General features: G+C 42.6%; 1 protein-coding gene across 4 annotated transcripts in view; it reads right to left on the bottom strand.

Annotated features, from left to right (window-relative positions):
- RAPGEF4 (Rap guanine nucleotide exchange factor (GEF) 4) overlaps positions 1 to 25,010 on the bottom strand; it is a 423,137-nt gene that overhangs the window by 15,081 nt on the left and 383,046 nt on the right. For all 4 annotated transcript variants that reach the window (XM_006878827.1, XM_006878828.1, XM_006878830.1 and 1 more), the window contains 11 exons: positions 23,714 to 23,802; positions 22,269 to 22,299; positions 21,308 to 21,386; positions 19,786 to 19,932; positions 18,365 to 18,462; positions 12,136 to 12,261; positions 11,258 to 11,436; positions 7,816 to 7,906; positions 5,080 to 5,130; positions 4,209 to 4,296; positions 3,805 to 3,869 (listed from right to left, as the gene is read on the bottom strand). In XM_006878827.1, coding sequence (XP_006878889.1) covers positions 3,805 to 3,869; positions 4,209 to 4,296; positions 5,080 to 5,130; positions 7,816 to 7,906; positions 11,258 to 11,436; positions 12,136 to 12,261; positions 18,365 to 18,462; positions 19,786 to 19,932; positions 21,308 to 21,386; positions 22,269 to 22,299; positions 23,714 to 23,802 — 1,044 coding nt within the window. The remainder of the gene's footprint in view (positions 1 to 3,804; positions 3,870 to 4,208; positions 4,297 to 5,079; positions 5,131 to 7,815; positions 7,907 to 11,257; positions 11,437 to 12,135; positions 12,262 to 18,364; positions 18,463 to 19,785; positions 19,933 to 21,307; positions 21,387 to 22,268; positions 22,300 to 23,713; positions 23,803 to 25,010) is intronic.

Consider the following 25,010-nt stretch of genomic DNA (forward strand, 5'->3'; position numbering starts at 1 on the left):
ATGAACTGACTTTGGGGAGAAAATGCTGGGATGTTGGTAACAAGTGCCAAGTCAGTCAAATTCAAGTTTGAAAAACATAACCACATCTTTCTGAAGTTCAATCTGTCTTTCTAGTAACATTGAACTCTTAGCAGGGTGATTCAAAATAAGACTGTCTCTTGGTATGATTTATCCAAGGAAACAAAATGTAGAAAGTTGCTGGAGCAGAGAATTACCCTGCACCTCTTCCATATCCCTTCTTCTCTTTTCTATTTCATAGTAATAAAGCCCTCATTAAGTTTTTGATTGGGTACTTGGATACCCAAAATAAAGGCTACCTTTTCTAACCTCCAGTGTATGTATGTGTGTGTGTGTCTAAGTTCCTGTATTGCATAATACAATGTGCACAATAAAATTAATGGGGGCAGAGTGATGAGTGTTAAGCTATGTCCTTAAAGGGAAGAAGGATTTGATTCCCATCGGTCTGCCTCTCTCCTCTAGCAGGGAGCTCGGGAGGCCCAGTGGCTAAGGGGCTGTGCTTCCAACTCAAAGGCAGGCAATCGGAATCCACCAGCTGCTCCATGGGAGAAAGATGGGCAGTCTCCTCCTAGGCAATTTATAGCCTCTGAAAACTGGCTGGATGATCATGAGTTGATTTCCAACTCAGTGGCCATGAGCTGAGTTTCTGGCTGGGCTAGGGCTGTGACAGTCCGTCATCCTGGATCCTGTGGATGGGGGCGTGGGACAGAGAAGCAGCCTGACTCTTTACAGGTTCCCACAGTAGAACTTTTTAACAGACAGATTGTCAAGATTGTCCTGGGTGGGGGTTGAAGTGTCAACCTTTCCGTTAACAGTCACCAGCTTAACCATTGCACTACCAGGGTTCCTTAATTTATATTTTCATTATTGCAACTGAACTGTTACCTTATTATTCAGCTGCTTTGAAACAAATGTAGGCTCTCTCTTAGCATAGGGTGCAAAGAAACTTTTGCCTCCCTGCAGAGCATGGAAGAACGTGCTGCCATAGGGATGGAGCATGGAAATGGTGAAGGGGGTGGTTTTGATGATGAAAAGTTGTAAAGCTCAGTCAGGTCTTCAAATAACCCTCTGTGCATCTGCATATTTTGTAGACAAATGGATGGCTTGTTGTTTTTCTGTGCCACTGAGTTGTCTATGACTCACAGTGACCCTATGAAAACAAAATTATTTGACTCTTGCCCTACCTGCCCATCCTCATCATCTCTTACATACTCCAGCCCGTTCTTAAAGTGACTGAGTCAATCCATCCTTTGTTTCTGACCCTCCACTTTTCTCTTGCAAGGAGTGGCCCTTCCTAAACATGTCCAAAGCACCTGAGATGAAGTTTCACTCACCTCGCCTTTCTAGTTGCACTTTCTCCAAGACAGATTTATTCTTTTGGCAGACCATAGTATATTCAATACTCTTCACAAACACCACATTATATAAGCATCAGTTCTTCTTTGTTTTTCCTTACTTATTATTTAACTTACAGAGGCAGAGAAAGCAACTGAAAAAGATCATGGCTTGGATCAGGTTCTCCTTGGTCTTTACACTGACATCCTTACTTTTTAGTAATTCGGAGAGGTCTTTGACAGTTGACTTTCCCAATGTAACACATCTTTTCATCTCTTGACTGCTGGTACCATGGGTGTTGATTGTGGATCAGAGTGAAATGAAATTGTTGACAACCGCAATCCTTCCTCCATCTATTATGCTGCTGCCTATTGATCCACTGGTGAATATTTTTGTTTTCTTGATGTTGGGATGTAACCCATATTGAAGGCTGGCATATTTGATCTTCTTCAGTAAGTGTTTCAAGTTGTCTTCACTTTCTGCAAGCAAATGTCATCTGCAAAACTGCAGATTGTTGATGCAGGTTGTTGATGAGTGTTCCTCCAATCCTGATGTCATATTCTCCTACAGTCCAGCTTCATGAATAACTTGCTCAGCATACATATGGATTAGACATGGAGAAAGGATATAGCCCTGATGGACACTCTTCTTAATTTTAAACTATGCAGTGTTTCCTTACTCTGTTCAGAGTATAGAAACCTATAGACAGAGTATAGAGTATAGAAACAGAGTATATATAGAAACCTATACTTCTTGGTCTAGAACCAGGTTTCACAAAAGCATAGTTAAGTGTTCTGAGATAGCATTTTTCTCAGTGTAAGCCATAGTTTGTTCCAATCCACACAATCAAATGCCTTTGCATAGTCAATAAAACACAAACTCTTTAGACAACCTCTGTGCACTCATATATATTTTGTAGTCAAATGGATGGCTTAGCCGTACCTTAGTCTGTATTCATGTATGAGTAATTTAGAACATTCTTTACTCATTTGCCATGTCTTTTATTTGTATCTGGCAAACAATTTTTGGGACATAGGGATGGTGGTTTTGAGAAACAAAGGACACATTATTTAATTCTCCATATGAATAAATGAACAAAGAATGGTTTTTCACATGGATCAAAAAAACTATTAAAGTAATAGAGTTGTTCAGGCTCCATTCTTAATAGTGGAGGCAAACTGCTGAGAAAATATTTGCCCTCTGATATAGATGTCTTTGAGGCATATACTCTCAGGAGCTATTTCCTAAGAAGCTCAAGACATGAGACCTAGTGCCCAGCAGCAGCTGGACTTCCACAGGCTAGCTTTTGCATTAAAACTCATTCCCAAAGCTGAAGGGTGCTGATCCTCAAAGGATTACTGCAGGGTATTTTGAATTTTCCTGGGATCACACAGGCTAGCTCAATTTTAAGAAGCAATTAGAATAATGGGTTTTCTGATAAGAAAACCCTAAGGCTTTGTGGCTCCCAGGAATATTTATATGCTATGAGCCCACCAACAATCTCACGTTAGAGCAGGCACTACTGGCATTTTTCTTTTGAGGAATCAGACCCATAGAGACTTTAAGAAAAAGTTAAAGTCGCTGAGAACAGAACCTTGTGTCATCTGAGCTCCGTACTCTGAGTTTTTGTCGAGACTGCCACATTTATCACCGCAAATGTTAACCTTGGCAGATGCTCACCTACACAGGTATCAGCACCGTGACCACCGCAGTCAGCCAGATCTCAGCCAGCAGGTTTAGCCTGCTCTTTTACCACATACTGTATGCCTAATGAGACTTAATGCTGTAACCTGCTATTATTGCTTTACAGAAAGTAAAAAAAATAAATTATGAAGTAATTAACACCAAAATATATAGCCTCTTGTTTCCTTTTTTTTTAAAAAAAATTTGATGGTCAGGAAAATACTGCATATGTGCCAACTCTACATCTATTATTATTTTTTTCTCATATTAGATAGAAAGGGTTTCAAGTTCCCTCTTTGAACAGGGGTGAACTTTATTAGGATAAGTGCTATCCGTTTGGATTAATAGTTCATTCTAAAGATCTGCTATCCAGTTGCCTTTACCTGCATGTACTAAAGCCAGGCTGGGCAGATAATCATTTCAAAGGCATCCTGTGGCAGCCTAGCTCCATACATCTTACAACAAAACAACAAACTGGAAGTCACTTGTGAACATTTGCTCATTTTAACAACAGGCAGCCAGGGACGACGCACACGGCATAAAAGGGAGCGGCTGCTGTGAGCCGCAGCACAAACACTATGCAATTTCACAAAAGAGAACTGACAGAGTAAAATAGGTAGCCAATTTGAACCCAGTATTTCAAACCTCCTTTATACATAGCTACTTTTTTAACATGGCAGCATATATGGAAATTATTTCCTTTATTAGTACAAATGCAAATTTTAGTTTAAAAACACATTGCAGTTAAGGGTATAATACTGTACATACCATTTTTTCAAAGTTTACTAGATTGTCAATGAACGTCTTGTTCCCCTCATGTGTAAATGTCATATCTGTATAGAAATAAAAGCCACATTCTAATCACTAACTGAAATATGTCATACGAAGAAAGCACAATAGCACCATTAGATTATGCTGGTGGATTTGCATAACACTGCAAATGAAAAAGGCTGATAATAGTTCCTTTTATGTTAGGTGTTTAACTTTCTAAATCACTTTACCTGAGATTAGTAAAAAAATTCCAAACTAACCCTCTGTTTCATTAATGAATCTTCTAACTCGGGGATCCGGGCTCCTCTGCTTATCTTCCCAACCCATTTAGGAACATCAGGCCTTCTGATAACTTTCTCCCCCAAATCCTTCCCCCCAGCTTGGCAGTTTCCTGGGATTACCTTTAATGAGCAAAGGCATGAAAGGGATGAGAGGAGGCTCCAGTTTAGCTACTGTCAACCTGTAGGCTCTATGGTTCCTTGAAGGATCCTTAAGAGAAATAAAGAGATGCTGGTTAATGACTCACAACCCATACTAGTTAATGATCAATGACCCCTCTGCCTCCTAATCTACCCAAGCTTGTCATCTGGTATGTTTTAATCACATGTAGCTACAACTGAAAGATAAGAGTTAAACACAATGATGTGTCTCTTCAAACAACTTCAGGAAGGCCATGAAAAGAATTAGCTTTTCCATTCCTTTCCCATTGGATAGAGAGATTTGCTTACAAGGGCAAAGGGAAGAAACTGCCTCTAAGAGCAAACAGGAAATGAGTCCACAAGCTTAAGCCAGGAGATTCACCTTCTCCTGAAGCTTACAGAAGTCCCAAGCCTGGGAGGGTGGCTCACACAGCCTTGCACAGCCTGTCCTGACCTGCCCCTCTGAAACCTTCCCATCATGCCTGCCAACTTCTACTCCTTTTCCGTCTGTTAACACTTCCCAGCCAGTGGGGAAAACATAATTCTGGCAAGTCAAGGAAAAAGCAGCTTCAAACCCATAGCCACACCTTGCTAGCTGGAAAGGGTCCTATTACAGTTTTCTTAGTTACACAAATTGACCTTATGTGGGACATAAGTCCTCTTTAAGTTAGTTCCTGAGGGTACCATTCATTAGTCAGACAAGGCTTGTTTTAGCAGCACTAAAACAGGATCATAAACTTCGTAAAGTCATACAAGGACAGATAAAATTTCTGAAATGAGAATTCCAATTCAGCTAATCAGAAAGTGGATTAATACAGACAGTGAACAGGATAAAGGAGCCACTGTCACTTACCATTAAACTTTCAAACTCGGCATAGAACTTCTTGAACTTGCTTGGCAGTTTCTGTTAATGAAAGGAAAATGCCACAGGCATATGTCAGATTCAGTATCTAGAGATGTATCCCATGCTACAATTTCTAGGTGAAATATATTTCAATGGCTCTTAACCTAATGTCGCTGAGGCAGACTAGATTATCACCTCTCTTATTATTTGAAAAGCATCTTCTGGAAAATAGTTCTTTAAAAGTCTTTCAACCTAGTTGAACCAAAAGTAACCACAAATGCTTTTCTGCATATTCCCATTTAAAAGTTTATTTATAAAAAAGTCTTAGTATTTTTATAATACTTCCTGAACTGGATGACTCATTGAAAAGGGTTGTATTCTCCAGACCACAAGTATCTGAAATTATTTTTCTTTCTCCATGCCAATGCTCTGATTCCCACAATCAGGAACGTACACAAAAAGAATATAACCCTAACAGAGCTTTAGAAACAACCTGTTTTAACCCTTCTCCTTCACAATGTAATCTACTGAGGACAGAATGTATCCTCAGTGCCTAGAGGCATGCACACATAGTAGGCGCCCAGTTAATATCTGCTTGACTATATTAACCCTCAGGGAGCACTGGTAGCCTACTGGCAAGAAGCTGTGTTGCAATCCTGAAGGGACACAGTTTGAATCTGCTCTGGAGGGGAAGGATGGGCAATCTCCTCCTGTGATATTAACTGCCTCTGAAAACTCTGGAGGGTCAGCTATGGATCAGTTCCGACTCGATGGCAGACAACAACAGTAACAGATTAACCCTGTTTTAGAGCTGGGATAAAAGAAATCTTGGGGCTGAAATGATGTGTCCAGAATACAATGGTGACAGAAGCTCTGAGATCAAGAGATGCCTACGAACTGAAGCATTCCTGTTTCTGATGATGCTGAAGAGCTGGCCACTGAACCACGTACCTTTGCTGACTGCATCCTCCCTACTGCTGTGGTTGCTGTGCGCTTACAGGTTGATTTTCAACTCACAGCAGCCCCATGTGAGTGAGTAGAGTTGGCCCATAAAGTTTTCTGGGCTGCAATCTCTACAGAGCAGACCACCAGGTCTTCTTCCCACAGAGCCATCGGGTGAGGTCCAACTTTTCACCTTTTGGTTAACAGCAGAGCGCTTAACCACTGCACCACATGGCTCTGGATTCCTTCCCTGGGTCAGCAAAGCGGGTTAGGCAGTGCTTCCCACATGTTATGGTGTCAGCGTCTGGCTGCTGTTCCTAGTCCAGGCCTTCCTGGCTTCCAATGAGGCTTCATGTCTTCCCTCAATTTCCCCAAACACTAGAGAGATGCCAGCTGAGGATTAGAAGGTACAGGCAAGTTGGGGAAAGCAGGCTATCTGGGAGGGAACTCTGAGTATCTAGAGATTCCAAAACCCTTGGACTATGAGCCTGCAATATGGCTTCGTTCCTTAGATTTACTGGCAGCACAAACTCCATCCTTCTCCTGGCTGGAAGGTGATACAGCTGCATGGCCCGCAGGCCACACCAGTTCCCTCATTCCTATATTCAGGGGGAGCTGCCTCTGACTGGAATGCTAAAAGAAACCTAAGACAGATGGACTTGTGAGGACCTGCCCTACAAACAATGGAAACATTTAGGAGGGACAAAGAAAGAAGAGAGTTTCCAAAGGGAAGTGAGGCAGAAAATAGTTCCAGTGAAAACATTTATAAACAGCTGCCTTCAAGCATCACTGGAAATCAAACTGTGTTCCCCTTCAAACATACATTTTAAAATTTACATTTAAGAATCTATTTCTGTGTGTAGGTTCTATTGAAGATTAGCATTTCTTCAGCTCTGTAGCACGACTCAGGGAGAAGGCACAATTTGAGTGCTTCACTGAGGATAAATGAAGATGTTCTTGAAGACGAACAGCCACTAGTTGCATTTGCTGCAGTAATTGACAGCACATCTGCAGAACTTCGGGCCCACACTGGATGTGAGCCAACTGCTTGCTGTTCCTCCCCACAGAGAGGCCTGCCAGAGCGCTGAGACACTTAGACCTCAGCCGAGCCAAACAGTTGGCCTCCTGGCTAATTCTCCCAGAAGCGAAATGACTACTTGGATAAATATGGATCTTCTGTCCTCTTGTAATTATGTTGTTGTTGTGTGCTGTCAGGTCGATTCCGACTCCTAGCAGCCCTATAGGACAGAGGGGGACTTTCCACAGGGGCAACCCTGGCTGCCATCAATGCAGGGGCAGATTGCTAGATAGTGTTTCCTACAGAGCTGCTGGTGGCTTCAAACTACATTCTATTTTACCATTGCACCACCAGGGTTCCTTCCTGTTATTAGAGACAGGAAGTGATGCAAAAAATAAGAAGAAAGAGTTTCACAGAACAATGGCATTTAGCCTTTGAATACACTCATTGAAGCAGTATTGCTCCTTCATGCTACTCCAGGAACAGAACTTAATATTATTTACCTTGAATAGATTGAGAAGCTAAGACGTCTCTCCCTGCAAACACACTCACACACCCACACACCATGTCCCCCCCACACCCATACATACCCAAAGAACAATATCTTTTTTAATTCACACGTAGAGGCAACTGGAGGGAGGAGACAGGTCACCTCCGTCATAGTGCTCCCACCTTTCCCATTGTTACACCCATGTGAGTGATATTTGTATTAAAAAGCTCACTGGTGAGCCTGTATTTTTATTCTTAAGGCAAAAAGTCACAGCTGGATCTCAGCTGAAACTTACCTCCCACGTTAGTGCCAGCCGGCTCACAGCCACGTTACTCAGTCCCATGACGATGGCAAAAAAGGAATTCAAGTTTTTGTACTCTTTACAGCTGAAACACAAGAGGCTCATGTTTGAGTAAAATGCCACTTTTGAGTGAGATAAAAAATTAGAGTTCTCTTTCCTGATAGCCATTAATATTCGTCAGCCCTCCTTTATGAGAATGGGCAATGATAGATTTAATGCGCTGTATAAGTTCCACTTGGGTAATTACATTCTACCACTTGATTTCTCACTGTAATTTTAGAAAGGTGATGGTTGTGGCCATCAAGGTTCAGGTTTTGAGAAGGAATTTAAAGACATCTACCCAAGGGAGTGTTACTATAAATTCCCAAGCTTACAAAAAGCCTTGTTGGACCTGGAGGGACACATTTCAGGAAACAGAAATAGAGAGAAAAATGTCCTTGGAGAGATGGAGACATCTACCCTGGAGGTAGACAGCTCCACTAGCTGCGGAAGAGGGACTGAGGAAGTCAATATTGCTGCAGTTACTATGGTTGCTATCTGCCAAGATGAATGCTTCTAATCTGTTAGGAAAAAACCTCCGATTAATAAAGTCAGTGGAGTCACTGGGATTGGTTGCCCCGTGTGGTAATTCAGTGTCACACCCCCATGAGTGGGGTTGACCAGCAAACCTCCCTAGTGGATGGAGTGGTCCTATAGCTCCTCCCCTCTCCCACTGGTCAAGGAAGAGACCCTCTTCTCCACACAATGGCAGGCACCATGCCCACAAACCTGCACCCTGATTGGTTAATGATGTGTGTGTGTGTGTGTGTGTGTGTGTTGACAAAAAACTACACTGACTGATAGGTGACATCAAGCCTTGCGTGCCATTCTGCTCATGGCCACACCAGGGACTCTGCGGTCATGTTCACGTTACCCTCTCTTGGTATCAGGAATTATGGTCCATACTCTCTCCTTCATGATGCCACTGTGCATGGGCATGAGCCTCTGTGGCCCAGGCATTTATTTTAAAGCTGAGAATTAAGCTAAACAATTACCCAAAACATAACCTTTTGAATCTATACATATTCCACCACCTGCTTATCTGAATAAAAATCCTCAGTTTATTGCTATGGAGTTGGAACCAAGTCACGGCTGATGTCTAGCAGGTTTTCAGAGACTGTAAGTCACACCAGGGGAGATGGGCCATCTCGCTCCTGCAGAACTACTGGTGGCTTTGAACTGACAAAAAAGAGCCACCTTGAGGATAGAAGTGCACCTCCCTAAGGACTACACCACCAGAGCTCTTATATGAATATATAGTTGGGAAAACTATGCCAAAATGGCACACTTTAGCCTAGGAACTTGGTTTAAATAAAAAAAAAAAATCCCAGCTTCCTGATACCAGAATAATTAATTTTGTAGTAAGTGAACATTTTCATCCTAAATCAATATGTTTACCCACGGTAACTAAATCATAATTAAATCCCATCAGGATTAACATTTTTGTTAAATACTAATTAAATTGTTGCATTTGATGCCCATGGTCTCCTTTCAAAGGTAGCAATCACTACTTCTTAAATTGTCTGTGTGGAAATGGGAAAATAGGCGTAAGAGACACGATAGTGTGTCAATTTCACTGTTGAGACAGCAAGCAAACCTCTTCTGTGTGGGGAGAAGTGGTTCTCAGGTCAGGGACTGAATAAAAGTAGTTTAAGGGACACCCAGGCCTGTCATCATGCACATGTGCTTTGCCTCTGTGTATATGTGATCTTGAAAGAATAAACATGAATTGTAGACTTGCCTATCTGGTTACTGTTCTGCTATCAACTAACGTTGGAAAAGTCACAGAACTTCTCTGCATCTCTGTCTCTTCTTCTCTGCAAAAAAGGGGTACTAACATGTGAACTTACCTATTTCCAAAGGTCTGGGGAGAGTTCACCCACGATAAGCTAAGCTTCTCAAAAAAAAAACAAACAAAAAACCCCCATGTAAACCAGAAGCTCTGGCCACAAGGTTCTGAGCTTCCTCTCACAGACCTCAGATTCAAGTCTGCAACCTTCTCCAGCTGGGCTGTGTAAACAGCTCCAGTAGAGGACAGCACCACCCAGCAAAGGGCTTAATAAGGGTTAGATAACACAAACCAACTGATACCAAAGGCCAGGTCCACCTATTCATTCACATAATCAGAAAGAAGAGGGTTAAGAAAGGAAAAAAAAAGACAAGTCAGGAGTTATTGAAAGGCTCTTCTATGCTGCCCTGGTGAAAAAGAACAGGATTCAGCCCAGAAGGGTTTTCTGCCTTCTCCCCTTTGTGCAGACGCCCTCCCCCACTTCTTGATGGACAGTACCATCGCACCACCAGGCTAAGGTGAAGCGGGAACACACTCCTTACAATGGGAGCACACAGCGTCACAGTTTCCATAATCATCTCAATCCAAATACGTGAAGGCACCTCTCCCTTACAAGTCTGGCCAGGTTCTTAGGGGAAGTGGCCACACAATTAACCCGAAATCCACAAACAACGTTCTACCAAACCCTTCTTCAAATAGCCAGCTTTTCAGCATTTGAAGCCAAAAGGCTATGGGGTATTCTGCTGAACCCTCAGATTTTTGCCACCACAAGGCATTTGACAAGTTGGTAGGCATTTGACAAGCTTGTATCTAGTAAATATTGAGTGGCCTTCTTTGTTTAGCCCTGGAAATCCGATGCCCTTTGTGATCTCAATGATTTGGCTCAGGAAATCTGCCTTAGGGTCACTTCCAATCCCTAACCTTCTTGCAAAGAGCTCCCCACATTTAGCAAAGAAAGAAGTCTCACAGCCACAGGCTGCATTTAGCATTTTATTTTTAGCATTGTGGTGATACCAAAAACATGGAAATAAACAAGAGGTTGTCAGGCATATCTAAATAGCATAAGATTAAATTCATGTCAGGGAGAAATCTAACTGGCCCCTGCAGTAAGTAAATTGTTTCCCATGAAGTGCTGTCAAATAGGCTATTTATAATAAGCATGATTTCCCCGATATTTATGGAGATGATTTCCATGCACCAGGTTAGCTCGCTTTTATGCATTTTACCGATTTTTATCCTGGCTGATTTGGAGGTGCTGTCATACATGCAGGTTCTGCTGCCCTCTACTGGTGAGAATGTGTCACACTGCACGCGGTCTTTAAGTGCATTTAAACAGAACTTTCTACAACAAAACTTTGTTTGCTGAAGGACTCATTAAATCAAATGGCCTTTAAAAAACATACACAAAACCAACCAAGTAGTTTGATGCAAAAGAGATCATAATTTTGATTCCAGAATAAGTGCTGTGAGACGCTACTTTATATATTGATGCCAGATATTACCAAAACTTGGATCTCAACCAGTTTGTTTATTCTATGGTCTACTTTCCAAAAAGTTAAATAAAACACACCTTAAATTTGTTTTCCTTCCCACAGTACAGATACTTACTGAGCTGCTATCTTAATGAATTTTTTTAAGAGCTGAACACGTTTGCTGAGCTGGGAACAAAGGCAAATCTCAGTGACAACCCAAAACTGAATTTCATTAAATCTCCTCAGGAACAAATCCAAGTTTGCTGTGGTCTTTTTAAAATTATGCCTTCCAAATGTGTGGTAGATTAGCTCCAGCTAGAAAAGAAAGGAACACAGCTTCACTTACTCCTTATTTTAAATCAAAACACCAGATAGGCTCCTTGATTTGTCGAGCCAGTGTTTTAATGACCAGCAAATGTGAACACAATCACTAACCAGAATGCAACTTGTGCACGAGCCTTGTTCAGTATTGAAGCCATATAAAATACACATAACCTGGTTTGCTATCAGAGGCATTGAGGCTTGTTCAGTATATAAAACTAGGAGTTTGGTAGCTTAGCAGCAGGGCGTTGAACTGGTAGCTCAAAGGCAGGTCATTCAAATCAACCAGGTTTCTCTGAGGGAGAAAGATGGGTGACCCCCCCCCCCCACCCTCATGCAATTTATAACCTCTGAAAACCTGGTGGAGGGTCAGCTATGAGTCAATTCTGACTTGATAGTATGTAACAATAATCACAAAGACAGCAGAGCTGAAAAGGACAGCCACACCCACTGTAATAAAATCAATTCCGACCCACAGGAGCACAGAGCACGAGGACTTTAATTAATTAACAGATTTCAAAACAGGATTTATTAATACACTCAGTGTCCACAAAAAATTACCATGTGGTTTCCATACTGCAGTTCTGCATATGGCAGTTTCCATATTGCAACACATTTATAATTGAGCAACACTGGCAAGCTTCCCCCCACATTGCAACCGTACTTACTAATGCAGCCAATCGGGCACCTTACCTCATGCACACAGTTGAAGAGTTCCCAGTCATAAATCGTCATCTGGTATGCTAAATCTTTGGAGCTCATCAGTTCAAAAGTTCCCACTGTTCCAACAGTTGGGCCTTCTTGTTCTGGCAAAGGAGTCTATGAATAATAACACAAAAATATATCAGAATCTTAATGCGGGCAGGGACTTAATGCTGACTGCTTTGAGGAGGTTCTGAATAAAAAAGGATTGTGGAGATGCTTCTTGGAATATCTTGTCACTTTGATTTTACCCAGAGGAGAAAGATGCGTTTGCTCTTAATGCCCATTTGCTTCAGTGTCATCTTTATAGTCCGAGTCCGCCTTATTACAAATTCCATGGACAGAAAAGGGTAGACCATAACAAATAAGACTCGGTGAAGACTGATCTGTGGAAGTTCTTTTGTGCTTCAGCCTGGAAGGTCCCTGGAAACTCTTTCTTTTAATCCAGACGGAAGAAGTTCTGAGAACCTCTCAAATTTCTAGTTTCACCTAAAGCAGTGACTGGAACAGCATTCTGGGTGACGGTCACAGGGCTGAGAACTTGATAGCTTGTGGTAGAGTTGCTGCATCTCCATCGTATAACACTGGCTGGGACTGTCAGGTGACGGGGGCGTGGGGCTCCCAGAATACACTGGAGGCCAAGTCCTCCACTCTTTGGAAGATGATGACATTTATTTGGTCATGGTGATTTGGACTAGAAAATAATACAAGAGCAAACTCTGCTATGTTCCAGAAGACTTTCAGTCAAAACTTCCTGTCTGATTTACTTCTCTCATTTTCATCTTATTAAATATTATCTTAAGTGATTTTATGTAATAAGATGGATGATTTGTGTACATAGGAAATGTATGTATATTAGGGTAGGAACTATCCCTGTGCAATAAGTGTAATGCATACATTACAAAGGTACAAAAGTCACAAGAATTAGAGTACCCAATGGTATACTGTGTATACTTGGATATTCCATTCTCATGTCAGAAGTGCTTATATGCTAGACAAGCTAGTATCATCTTCATCACCATTATGAACATCTGTATAACCATTTCATTCTCACTGTGTTCTGAGTACTAAAGGGATGGCATGGTCAGGATGTCCTTGAATTTGAATGCTTACAGTCTAAGCAAGGTGTCAAGATCAGCCAGCAATACTAGCCTGGCACACTGATAAGAGTTGGCTGCAGGGATTCAACTGCCCAAATGAATAGGTAGACAGCACATCAAAACACATACACACACACATACACACACACACACACACACACACCACCACAACAACAACACAAGGGCCCAAGATACACAAGAAATCAGATGGAGAAACACAAATGGGCTTTCTAAGAGGTAATGCGTATCTGGAATAAACGTGTGAGCTGAAGAGGTTCTCAGAGAGAAACTGGGTTTTAGAAGATTTAACACAGTTGGATGGATTAGAAGCTCGAGGCTCTCCCAGAGCCTCCAGGATGCTCTGTCCTAGGCCTGCGGAATGACAAAGAAGGAATTCAGGTATGAAGCTGTCCAGTGACTTGTTTGGCAAAGGCTCAGGGGGACCAAATGGTCAGAGGGAAGACTTTTTTTTTTTAAGCACAACCTTTTTATTCTAAAGCTGGTGTATAGCACACAGCATTAAGATATTTTATGCCTTTTATGTATATATGTTATTTTAGAATCATTTACTAACAACATTTTCTAAGGTGAAGGTACCTTACATAAAACTCTTCCTTGTGAATCAAAGGTTCTACTCTCCATCTTCAAGCTTGGTTTTCCAAGTATTTTGACTTTACTAATTTTTGTGCTTCTATGAATAAAATAACTTTTCAAAAAATTTTGTGGCTGAAAATGTGCACAGCAAAACACAGACCAATTCAGTGATTTTTACATGTACAGTTCAATGACACTGACTACATTCTTCAAGTCGTGCAACCATTCTCATCCTTTTCTGAAAGACTTCTTCACTCTTAAATGAGCTCACTTTCCCTAAAGCTTCCTCTCTAACTTCTGAGTTGCTATGGCAGTTTGATACCACACAGCTAATTCTTCATAAGAGAATAAAGCGGAAAGTAGACAATAAAGATATTTCAGGGAGTCTCTGACTGCAAGCTGAAGACTTGGGGTTTTATTGGGGGCCAAGGTGCTTGAGTAAAGGCGAGAGAGCATGGATCACATCTAACAAGACTTTGCAACAGACAAAGCAACAGTCCAGGTCAGGACTAGCCTCAGAGTGTGACAGACTCAGATTCTAAATTCCACTCTGATGTCAGAGTGATATCCACTCTGATGTCAGAGTGATATCCACTCTGATAGTGTGGATGCGGCTTCTAATCTCTTGAAGGTCTACTTTATGCATTAGTAAATGCAAGTTGTATCACTAACCCTTAAGTTTGTGACTAGGACTGCATGGGAATAAGTGAAGTGAAGCACATAACTTCCTCCCCTAATGTCTCAGAAGTGTCACAGTCATCCTAATGCACAGGAGAGTGTGATTAGAACAACATATAAGAGTGAAATCCTGTCATTTCTATGTCATAACAGACCAAGGGGCAAGGAACAACTCTAAGGTTCAGAAACTTAGGAAGCTCTAAGGTTGATGAGGAATGACCAATAGCTATGAAAGCAAGTAAGGAAAGTCTTCAAAAAGGTTGGTCACAGGTTGAAAATACCTACATTTTTCTAATCTAAGTTTTGAACTTAGGAAGTTCTGATATCAGACGTTTTGAAAAGGTAGGTCTTAGGCTCACACTGTCACTCCGTCTCTCTCTCTCCACATTCTCCTTTTCCTCTTGCAGCTGCAACTATGAACACATTTCCTTCTGAACCTCTATAGAAAACCTCCCTCCCATTTAGTCCTTGCATTTGCTCTCTCCTTGATTACAGACTCATTCAACGCTGCTTCCTATGAGGCTTTATGGCTTGATTTTTTTTTTTTACAAGAAGGACTAATGAATGCAACTACTACAGGGTAGATGCCAAAATTATAAAATATATGCAAAGTGCTTTTTGGTCACAGTTACTTGTCTTTCATACCTTTGCATACATTTAAATTTTAGTGGGTTGGTCTCACCAACCTCATCTTGGTAAAGGGCTCACTGGAGCTTTCATCCAGAAAAGGGTGCTGCTGTATGTGCGGGGGAGGGGGCGAGGGGTGGTTCTATTCTGACCCTGCCCCACAGGAAGCATCTCTGGGGTCCATGTCCTTACAGACACATCTCCACAGGGTCAGGAGGCTTGTGCAGGTCTGCACTGCACAGATCTGAAAACTGCCTACACATAGAGAACTCCCCAGAGGCTCTCTCCAAAGCTTTTTGAGAGAGTTCTTCTTTTAAATGAAAGCTGGGTGGCAGCGACTGAGAGAGAGGTGCACTGATTGCCAGTGATGAGTTGCCATATAGCACCTCTCTTTGACACATAGCCTCAGCTTCTGGGCAAAGCTCTGCTGTTGCTGGTGTGTGCTGTCAAGTCAGAAACGACCCAGAGCTGACCCTCCAGTGGGTTTTCAAATCACACGGGAGGGAAATGCCCATCTTTCTCCCACGGAGCAGCTGGGAGCTTCAAACCACATGCCTTTGGGGTTGCAGTCCAGCTTCTAACCACTAGGCCAGCAGAGATCCCTGCAAAGCTCTACTGTGGTATTTATCACAGCAGTTCTGACTGCTCATGGACATCCTGCCCCAACCTCATGAGACTGTGTAGCAACAAGGACCACTGTGTATTCACATTCAAGACCATCCCAGGGTCTGACAATGCACATGCCTGGAGTGATGCAGTAGGTGCTAAATAAAACCCCAATGAACAAGTGAACAGGGAGAAGCAGAACAAATTACAGTACAATGGGATTTTACTATAATTTTTCCTGTACTAACATTTATGCTTAAACAAAATGTCAAGAGAGTAAAGCTTCAGAAACCAGTAGGATAAATTGCTGGCACTATACTAATTCCAGACAACAGCATTCAACACTTGAGCTCTTTCTGTTCCTGGCAGTTGGCACCCGCTGCATCTCCCCAGCATGATTGTCCCTCACTTATGGACAGAGACTCTGGGGCCCAGATCTAGGGTCACCCAGCATTGAGCACAGCACAGAGAACAAAGGAGACAGCTTGTAAATATGAACCGATGGACCAGCATGGTTGGCCAACATTCTACATTGCAGAGTCATTCTGTTACTGCTCTTCCTAGAAGGACTGTCCCCAAAGGCAATCTTTAGAAAGCCGGAAAAGGCACTGCATGTCTAACATTATATGAGGCAGATAAGGACTGACCGCCCTTTAGTGTGATGACTTAATCCACAGCACAGAATAAGGCAGAGGTTCTACAGAGAACAGGCTAAGACAAGTTCATGACCAGGGATTCTTATCAAAGAGCAAATTCCTTTCAATTACTCAGGCCTTAAAATGGAAGACGAAGTCTAGCAAGGGCTAAGAGCTTGTAAGGCTGCAGGATTGTGAGCACATAAACAGAGGCTTAAAAAGTTAGTATCTGGCCCACAGGGAGCTGGAAACAGTCCACCCTCTAGCTACACACCACATCATTTTGACATTGTGGCCAGACCCAGCTGGCAAGAGTCGCTGAGAGCCCATGTGCTAAACATATCACACAGCACCTTCTCCAGGGCTACAGCTAAGCTGGCTCGTTGTGGTTTTTACTTCTGGGAGACAGTAGCATTACTCATGCCCAACGTGCCCGCTCCCCCCCAGTGTTGGGATGTATATATATGGAAGGCAATGAGTGCAGTGTAGGTGGTGTGTGTGCTGTTGAGTTGATTCTGACTCTCAGCAATGCCTTGTGAGAGAGTAGAAATGTGCCCTAAGGTCTGTGAGGCTGTATCACAGAAACAGATCTCCTGTGGAGCTGCTAGGTGGGTTCAAGTCAGCAGCTCAACGCATAACTGTTGTCCCACCCGCACTCCTAGCAATGAATGCAGATGTGTGGAAATATATATGAGAAGGGCTGTGAGCAGGCTCAGGTCTTGTAGGAGGTGGAGGAAAAGCAGAGCATGAGTTCTCAAGGACTGGATGGATGAGAGAGGAGTAAGAGAACAGATGATGCATTTGTGTACGTTCTACTCTAAGTGGATAGGGAGCTCTGCTCACCTAGTCTGCAGAGATCTGTGCTGCTAATCCAGAGCCTGGGCCTCTCTGAAAGTTTGAATCCACTAGTGGCTCTGAGGGAGAAAGATGAGCAATCTTCTCCTGTGCAATCTCAGTATCTCTCTCTCCTCTCTCTCCCTCTTTTCTCCCCCCTCCTCAGAAAACCATTGGAGGGTCAGCTGTGAGTTGGTCTAATTTGAAAGTAATGAGTTTGGTTTGATTTCAAGGGGGGTAAATCACAAATATCCACTTAACATCCTTAGGTTGCACAAAACAACTCTCCCAAATCAGGAAACTGGGGTTCTGGTAAGGCTGAAAACAAGTTCTAAACTGACCAAGGGAGGGAATTCTGACTTAAGTTGGACTTCTTTGAAGTTGAACCGTATCCATGCATCACTTAGGAGTTCAATTCCATCTCTAAACACAATGAGGTTTTCCCCCGGGCTCTCCTGTACACAGCATTTGCCTTGTATATGTCCATAGACTGAGAAATCTAGTTTTCCTACCAGCTGAACTGGCCCCACAGGCTTCCTAAGATGCTTTCACAGCTAGTCACCTCTGTGTCCAATTTTTATGGGATAAATACACATGAACTCCACCACCAGCACCAAAGAGAGCAGCTACAAAATAATTAGCAGGGGGCAGCTCTTTATTCACAGGCTGTGGACAAGACTGTGTGGGGACCGAGCAAAGGGGGCTGTCCTTTCAGGACATAGCAGTTCTTAGTCTGGCTGGTGGCTATTCCATAATGCATTTCTCCAGCTTTCTTTGGAGTCTGATGAGCAGCAATATCTAGCTTAGAAAAAGCTTTCTTTCCACCCTGGGCTAAGTATGCAGATTTTTAAAACATTAACATTTCAATTAGTGGCCATTTCAAGGTGGTAGATTCCAACAAAGGGTTCTGAAAGTTGAGTGGTGGCCCAGTTGTGAGACTACCTGGCTAATTCCTACGAACAAAATCTAAAGCTCAGAGCATCCCAAAGGCAGGCCAGTGACTTATCTACCAGAGCACTGAAAAAGAAAAAGGGAAGTAGCATTCGAGACTTTTTAAGCAACTTGGTTCAACATGACTGCAAAGCGAAGCTCCAGACAAGTTTTTCTGACTGCAGCTTCTGCTCCAAGGAGGCCATCCACACCTACCAGTGAATCGAATTGCTCTCGCGGGCAAGCAAACAGGCGTCCATTAATGGTGAGTGTCGTAAATACTGAAACGTCGTTAGGCTTGAGCACCACCTTTTCTGTGAACATAAAAAGCATGAGATTGCCTATTAAATGCATCTGAGATTTGCTGCACTGCCCTAATCACACCAACAAATTGCTGGCTCGGTGAATTACCGGAACACGCAGAGCGACTGCATAAAACATAGCACTGAAGGGACCCACTGAATAAAAACGGCACAGTGTTCACGCAGGCACCGAAGCTCAGGATGCCATCAGAAATGACCACGGAATAGGAATGCAAATGCCCAAGGGTCAATTCACCCAGTGCTGCACCAAAGAGATGTAATTACATACAAAACTGCACTTTCTATTTATGTAACAACTTATGTCTTTGCCTGGTAATAACGTCCAGCACTTTGGGAAGATCACATTTTGAAAATGAAAATTGTCCCTCTGATTCCAAAAGACCTCAGGTGCAAACTTTATTATTATTTCTGCTCACTCCCTAAATACGGAAAATTTTATTGTGGTTAAGTGTATCTAATGAAAATTTTTAGCACTTTAAGCATTTTGAAGGTATAATCCAGGGATGTTAGTTCTGCTCACTGTGTTGTACAGCTATTACTGAACATGTCAACTGCTGTCACATTGGTTCCAACTCTAATGACCCAGAATAGAATGGTGCTTCCTGGGGCTTTCAGTGGCTTATTTTGGTGGAAGTAGATTGCCAGGTCTTTCTACTAAGGCACCTCTGGGTGGACTTGAACCTTGAATCTTCTGGTTAGCAACCAGACATGTTAACTAATTGCATCACCCCTGGATTCCTATCCACAAGATATCAAGCAGGTCAACTCCACTGCCAACAAGTCGATTCTAACTCACAGAAAGCCCATGTGTTGTGGGTGTGAACGGTTCAGTAGGATTTCTACAGAAGCCGGTCTGCTTGCCCTTAGGATTTACTTAGGAGCAGAGCTGTGTGCTTCTCTCTCTCAAGGACTTCTACCCACATGATAAAAAAAAAAGCCGCAAAACCTCAAGTCGGAACCAACTGACAGTTTACCTTCCAAGGGGTTTTCAGAAGCTGTAAATTATATGGGAGGAAGGCGCCTATCTTTCTCCTGAGGAGTTGCTGGTGAATTCAAACTGCCAGAGAGGCGACCACCTTTGGGTTAACAGCACAATACTCTATGGATGACACCGTCAGAACTCCCTACCCTATAAGAGAGGGGATAGTAAAACCGTAACCTAGCCCTGTCGTCTCTGTCACTCATGGGAGCACAGAGAATACCAATCCGTCTCTCCAGATCAGTTTGAAAGGACCAAGCCAATTCTTGGCAAGTCCCCTCTTTAGATAGGATCTCCATTTTGCAGAAGCCAAAAATACCAATTAAAGCTGTTACCTCCACCAGAACTCATCTTCACTATGATCATGCCTTCTCCAGAGCCCAGCTTGTCAGCAACCGCGCTGATGACTTCCTTCACGGATGCTGCCACAGGCACCCGGATGGTTGTATACGTGTGGTCCATGCAGTAGACTTTAAACAGAACTATCAGAAAGGCAATAATGATATTAGAAGTTGGCCTTGGGAAGTCTTAAGAAGATCACTCAATACAAAATATTTAGCTGTCCATTAAAATTTGCATCATCTGACCAGACATATTTATTTGCTTACAATGTGTATTTTATTATAGACCTTCCTAGATATATTTTTAGGTACATCTGCCCTTACACTTGTCCCCGAGTGCAATCGGATTGGTTCTAACTCAAAGTGACCCTGGAGGGCAGACTGAAACTGCCCACAGGATCTCGAAGGCTATAAATATTTACTGACCCAGACTATCTCATCATTTTCTTGTGGGTTCAAACCATCTGCTTTTTTGGGGGGTTAACAATTGAATGGTTTAACCACTGTGTCACCAGGCCTCATTATCCTAAAATTAATCTAAGACCAGGCATGCATGTGGCTTGTCTTAATTAAAACCAAAACACAACATACAACACATAACTACCACCAAATTCCCTAACTGGATTTTTGTGAACATAACAAATGTCTTTAGGCCAAATTCTTGGCCTATGTTATCTCTTCCAGCCTTTCTTTTTCAAAATACAGCAAGTATGGTGGGCAGATTAGTAGATGCCAGCTACCCTAACCAGGGCATAGCAGTGCACAGCAGTCTACAATAACAGCCTAGCAAGCAGGAGTCTTTCCACCCATGGGCCATTAACATATGTTAACATTCATTTCTGCTCATATTTTCCCTGGATTTTATACTTTGGGGGTCAGGCCACATGTCTCAGCCTTTAAGGCAACAAGGCTCTCTTTGAACAAATCAATCCTGGAAGCAATTCTAGCTACTGTAATTCTTAAATTGAGAGGCACACCTAAATTGCAAAATTCATTTGTGGCTTAACAATTGTGGATGTAAAGATTATATTATTATTATTATTATTATTATTATTACTATTACTATTACTTTTTATCTGTAAGATTTTGGAGAAATCTTTAAAACCCCCAATTATAGCCAGTATCTTTGGCTCCTTGTTGGCTGGAAGAGAGTGCTCCCACCTTGTAGATGACCCAGGACCCCACATTCCCATTGGAAGCTGCAAAGCCCCATACACCTGCCCATCAGCTTTTCTCCGAAAAGCTGCATCCCTGCCTATCAGACCAGGAGGTAATCTTTCAAAGGAAAGTGGAAAAATGAGAGAGGCTGAGCCAGGGACATATGGGCAAGCGCCTTAGCACCAGGCACAGCATCCAAGAATATAAATAACAGTAGTGCAAAAGGGTGCCTGAAAGAAAGCCACTTCTGCAAGGGGTTTGAGCCATTCTGTGGGTTCAAGGAAATGCTTCCCAGGTGAAAGACTGTTTTCTGGTTTCAAATAATCTAGGCAAACATGAGTTGGAAGAGAATCCTCACCCTCATCAGAGCCCCGGATAGGCTGGCGCTTTTGCGCTCTCTCATCTCCAGTGTTGAACTGTTGCAAAAGAACCTTGTGCTGTAAAAATAATAACAGAATCAATCGTTATCAGGCAGAATGACCTATGCACACCGGCATCTTAGAGGCAGCTCCTGAGAAGCGAGGAGAGTCCAGAAATGAACAAAAAGTGAGCATCCACCTAAAGTGCATTGTTGGTCTCTCCTTGTTTGGAGTAGACAAGACAGAAGAAAAATCAAAGACTATCAGTTCAAAGCATCAATGGACCATGTGAACTATAGTCTCCATGACCCCGAGACCAAATTAGGTAGTACCTGGCTACCACTGTTGACTGCTCTGAACCCTTAACTAAAACAGAAGGTCCTTGATAGGATGGGAGGAAAATATGACTCAGAACTCAAAATGGTAATAAATGTCAGTCTGACTTGTTGGATAGAAACTGGTGGTATCCCTGAGACTATGGCCCTTAGCTACCCCTCAAGACTAGAATAAAAACTACCTCCATGATTCAGCTTACAGCCGACCAACAGGTAGGGCTAGACAGTGATCAGTAAACACACAAGAAGGAACACATTCCTTAGAACAATCACCATACAATTTCAAAAGGGCAATACATGCCTAGCGATAAAGCCCAGAAGGCAGGAGAACGTAGGAGAGAAGGATGAATAGACATGGGAGACACCGGGAAGAAGTGGGAAGAGTGCTATGCTTGTGTGATTATAACCAGTGTTATGGAATATAACATATTTGAATTGATGAATGGAAAACCAATTTGCTCTATAAAATGTCTCTCAACTCACAATAAAAGCTAGGAAAAACTAAACTAACACAATGTGTTGGTTTTTTTTTTAAAAGAAGACAGACTGTGGATATTGCAACATATTTCCTGAGAACAGAAATGCTGCTGAACACAGTTGAAGAATCCAAATGCAAACCACTTACCTTCTTTTGTGGAGCCTTTGCTTCTTCTAAACTATGGAAAGCAGAGAAAGCACGTTATTGAATACATCTGACACTGTTCTTTTTTTACTTAAATGTAAATAAAATCTGACACTGTTCTTTCAAAACATTAGTTGTTGTTGTTGTTATGTGCCATCAAGCCACTTGCAACTCAAAGCAACCCTACATACAAGAGCCCTAAATGCCGTTCTATCCTGTGCCAACCTCGCTGTCTCAAACACACTCATTTGCATCACTTCACTCACAGAATCGATTCATCTCATCCAGGGTCTTTCTCTCCTGTGCCATCCCTCTCCAAGGATTAGTCCCTCCTTGCAACATGCCCAAAGTATGTTAGATGAAGCTTCAGAATCCTTGACTCCAAGGAGCGTTCTGACTTCACCCTCTTCAGGACAAATCTGTTTGTTCTCCTAGCAGTCCATGATATATTCAAAACTCTTCTCCAGCACCACAGCTCAAAGGCATCAATTCTCTTTCTATCATCCCTATTCACTGTCCAACCCTCAGATGCATAGCATGTAGTTGTGAAGACTATAGACTGGATCAGGAGCACCTTAGTCTCCAGCCTGACGTCATTGCTCTTCAGTACTCTTAAGAGGTCCCTCACAGCTGACTTTTCCAATGCAATTTGTCTTCTGACTAGTAGTTCCTCTCAAACTTCCTTTAAGTGTCACTGACCACTTAATTACTAGAAGTCCTTGGTGGCTTCATTGCAGGGAGTTACACTGCTAACCCTAAAGCAGGGCCTCTCTAGTAGTTAGACTGCAGTGGCTCCGTGGGAGAAGGGTGGACATTATCCTCCTGTGCTATCTGTTGTTGTTGTTATGTGCTGTCAAGTCAGTCATGACTCATAGCGACCCTATGGACAGGAGTTTGGAACCCTACTCTATCCTGAGCCAATATCACTGTCTCCAACACATCTATCCCCATTATTCCAGTTACTGTGTCAATCCATCTTACCTGGGGTCTTCCTTTCCTGTGCTGTTCCTCTACCCTTCTAAGCATGATATCCTTCTCCAAAGACAGGTCCCTCCTGGCCACATGCACTAAGTATGTAAGATGGAGCCTCAAAATCTTCAGAAAACCCTCATGAGGTTCAGCTATTAATCAATTCTGATTCACAGGCAATAAGAATTAAGTCCTTGCCAAAGGGACTAAGTTTACTAAGTTGGGTCCCCAAAGAAAGCTCTTTGGGTAGAACTTCAGCACATAATGCAACTGAGCAGAATCTCAGTCTTTTTTTCTACCTGTCCTCATCTAACTACCTCTGCCCTATTCTGGCTGCTCAGATCAGGATACTCTGTAGGGATTTAAAAACCATCTTTAGCATTTTCATGGGCAAAAGATCTTCTAGATGATGGTTTGGCTGGAAGGCGGGCATCTAATTTGTTTAAAAATCATATCCCCCAAATCAAGCCCTTCCTTACATTTGTTTGACGATCTTCTCCAACTCTGGCAGTTGCTCCTTGAGGGCAGCAATCATCCGGGCATCATCTGATACAGACACATAAAACTCCTGTAATTGGTAAAGGTCACAGGCTTTTAACAAGAGCAGCAAAAGGTGCAGTGTTCTGTAAAGAGTAGCAAAGATGTGTTCCTACTAAATTTGTGTTACTAACAGCTCTAGCCCATAGTTCATGCACTGGGGGTGTGGGGATTAAATTACTATATACTTAAAGGGAGCTCTGGTGGCTTAATAGTGAAGCTTTGCACTGCTAACCTCAAGACAGGTGGTTTGAATGCATCAGCTGCTCCACAGGAGATGGATGTGCAATCTCCTCCCATGTACTTTACTTCCTCTTAAAAACCCACAGGAGGGTCAGCTATCAATAGGTTTGGACTCGATGGTATATAGCAACATACACCCAAAGGCATGCTGGTGGCATAATCCATAGGAATTGCCCAGCAGATCCAAATTCACCAGCTTCTCCAAGGGAGAAAGCTTGGACAATGTCCTCCTGTGCAATCTACAGTCAGAGGAACCCAACGAAGGGTCAGCTGTGAGTTGGTTCTGACTTGACAGCCACGAGTATACACCTAAAGTCAACAGTACAAATGAATTATTTCTATGAAAGGCAATGATACGTCTGTAGTCATTCTGGACTTCATAGAGCCTACACTTTCAGAGGATTTTTATCACCTCGAAATTTTTTTTTAGGGAAATGTTAATATTTATTTAAAATACTGTTTAGTGTTTAATGTTTGAGATTTATAATTGTTGTTTTGTGCGGATTAGTATGAACTGACTCATAGCTGACCCGCCAGTGGGTTTTCAGAGACAGTAAATGACACAGAAAGGAGATGGCTCATCTGTTCCCTTGGAGCAGTTGGTGGCTTCAAACTGTGTGCCTTTGGGTTGGCAGTGCAACACGTTACCACTCAGCCACCAGAGCCCAGTGGTGGTACAAATGCAGGCACAGCTCAGCACCATATTGAATTTGTGGAGTACTTTCAAGGGTCCTTGCCGACTCCAGCTTCAGTGCTCTGCTTTACTCATGAGCAGTGGCCTCTACAGGAGGATGTGACCCTGGCCATGGCCATTTTAACCATCAACTCTGGTCTATCTGCAAAATAATACTGCATTCAGTAGGTAGAGAACATGGGCCAATGTAGGATACAAGTGACTACTGGACATTTACATTTTTAAAACCTTCATTTTGCAATCTTAAGGGACTCTCACAGCCCACCTTGCCTTATTCTGTCCCTTTACCTGTGGAAATGAAT

Source organism: Elephantulus edwardii, unplaced genomic scaffold (assembly GCF_000299155.1).
Source record: "Elephantulus edwardii isolate Elephantulus edwardi_28Jun2011 unplaced genomic scaffold, EleEdw1.0 scaffold00001, whole genome shotgun sequence".
NCBI lineage: Eukaryota > Metazoa > Chordata > Mammalia > Macroscelidea > Macroscelididae > Elephantulus > Elephantulus edwardii.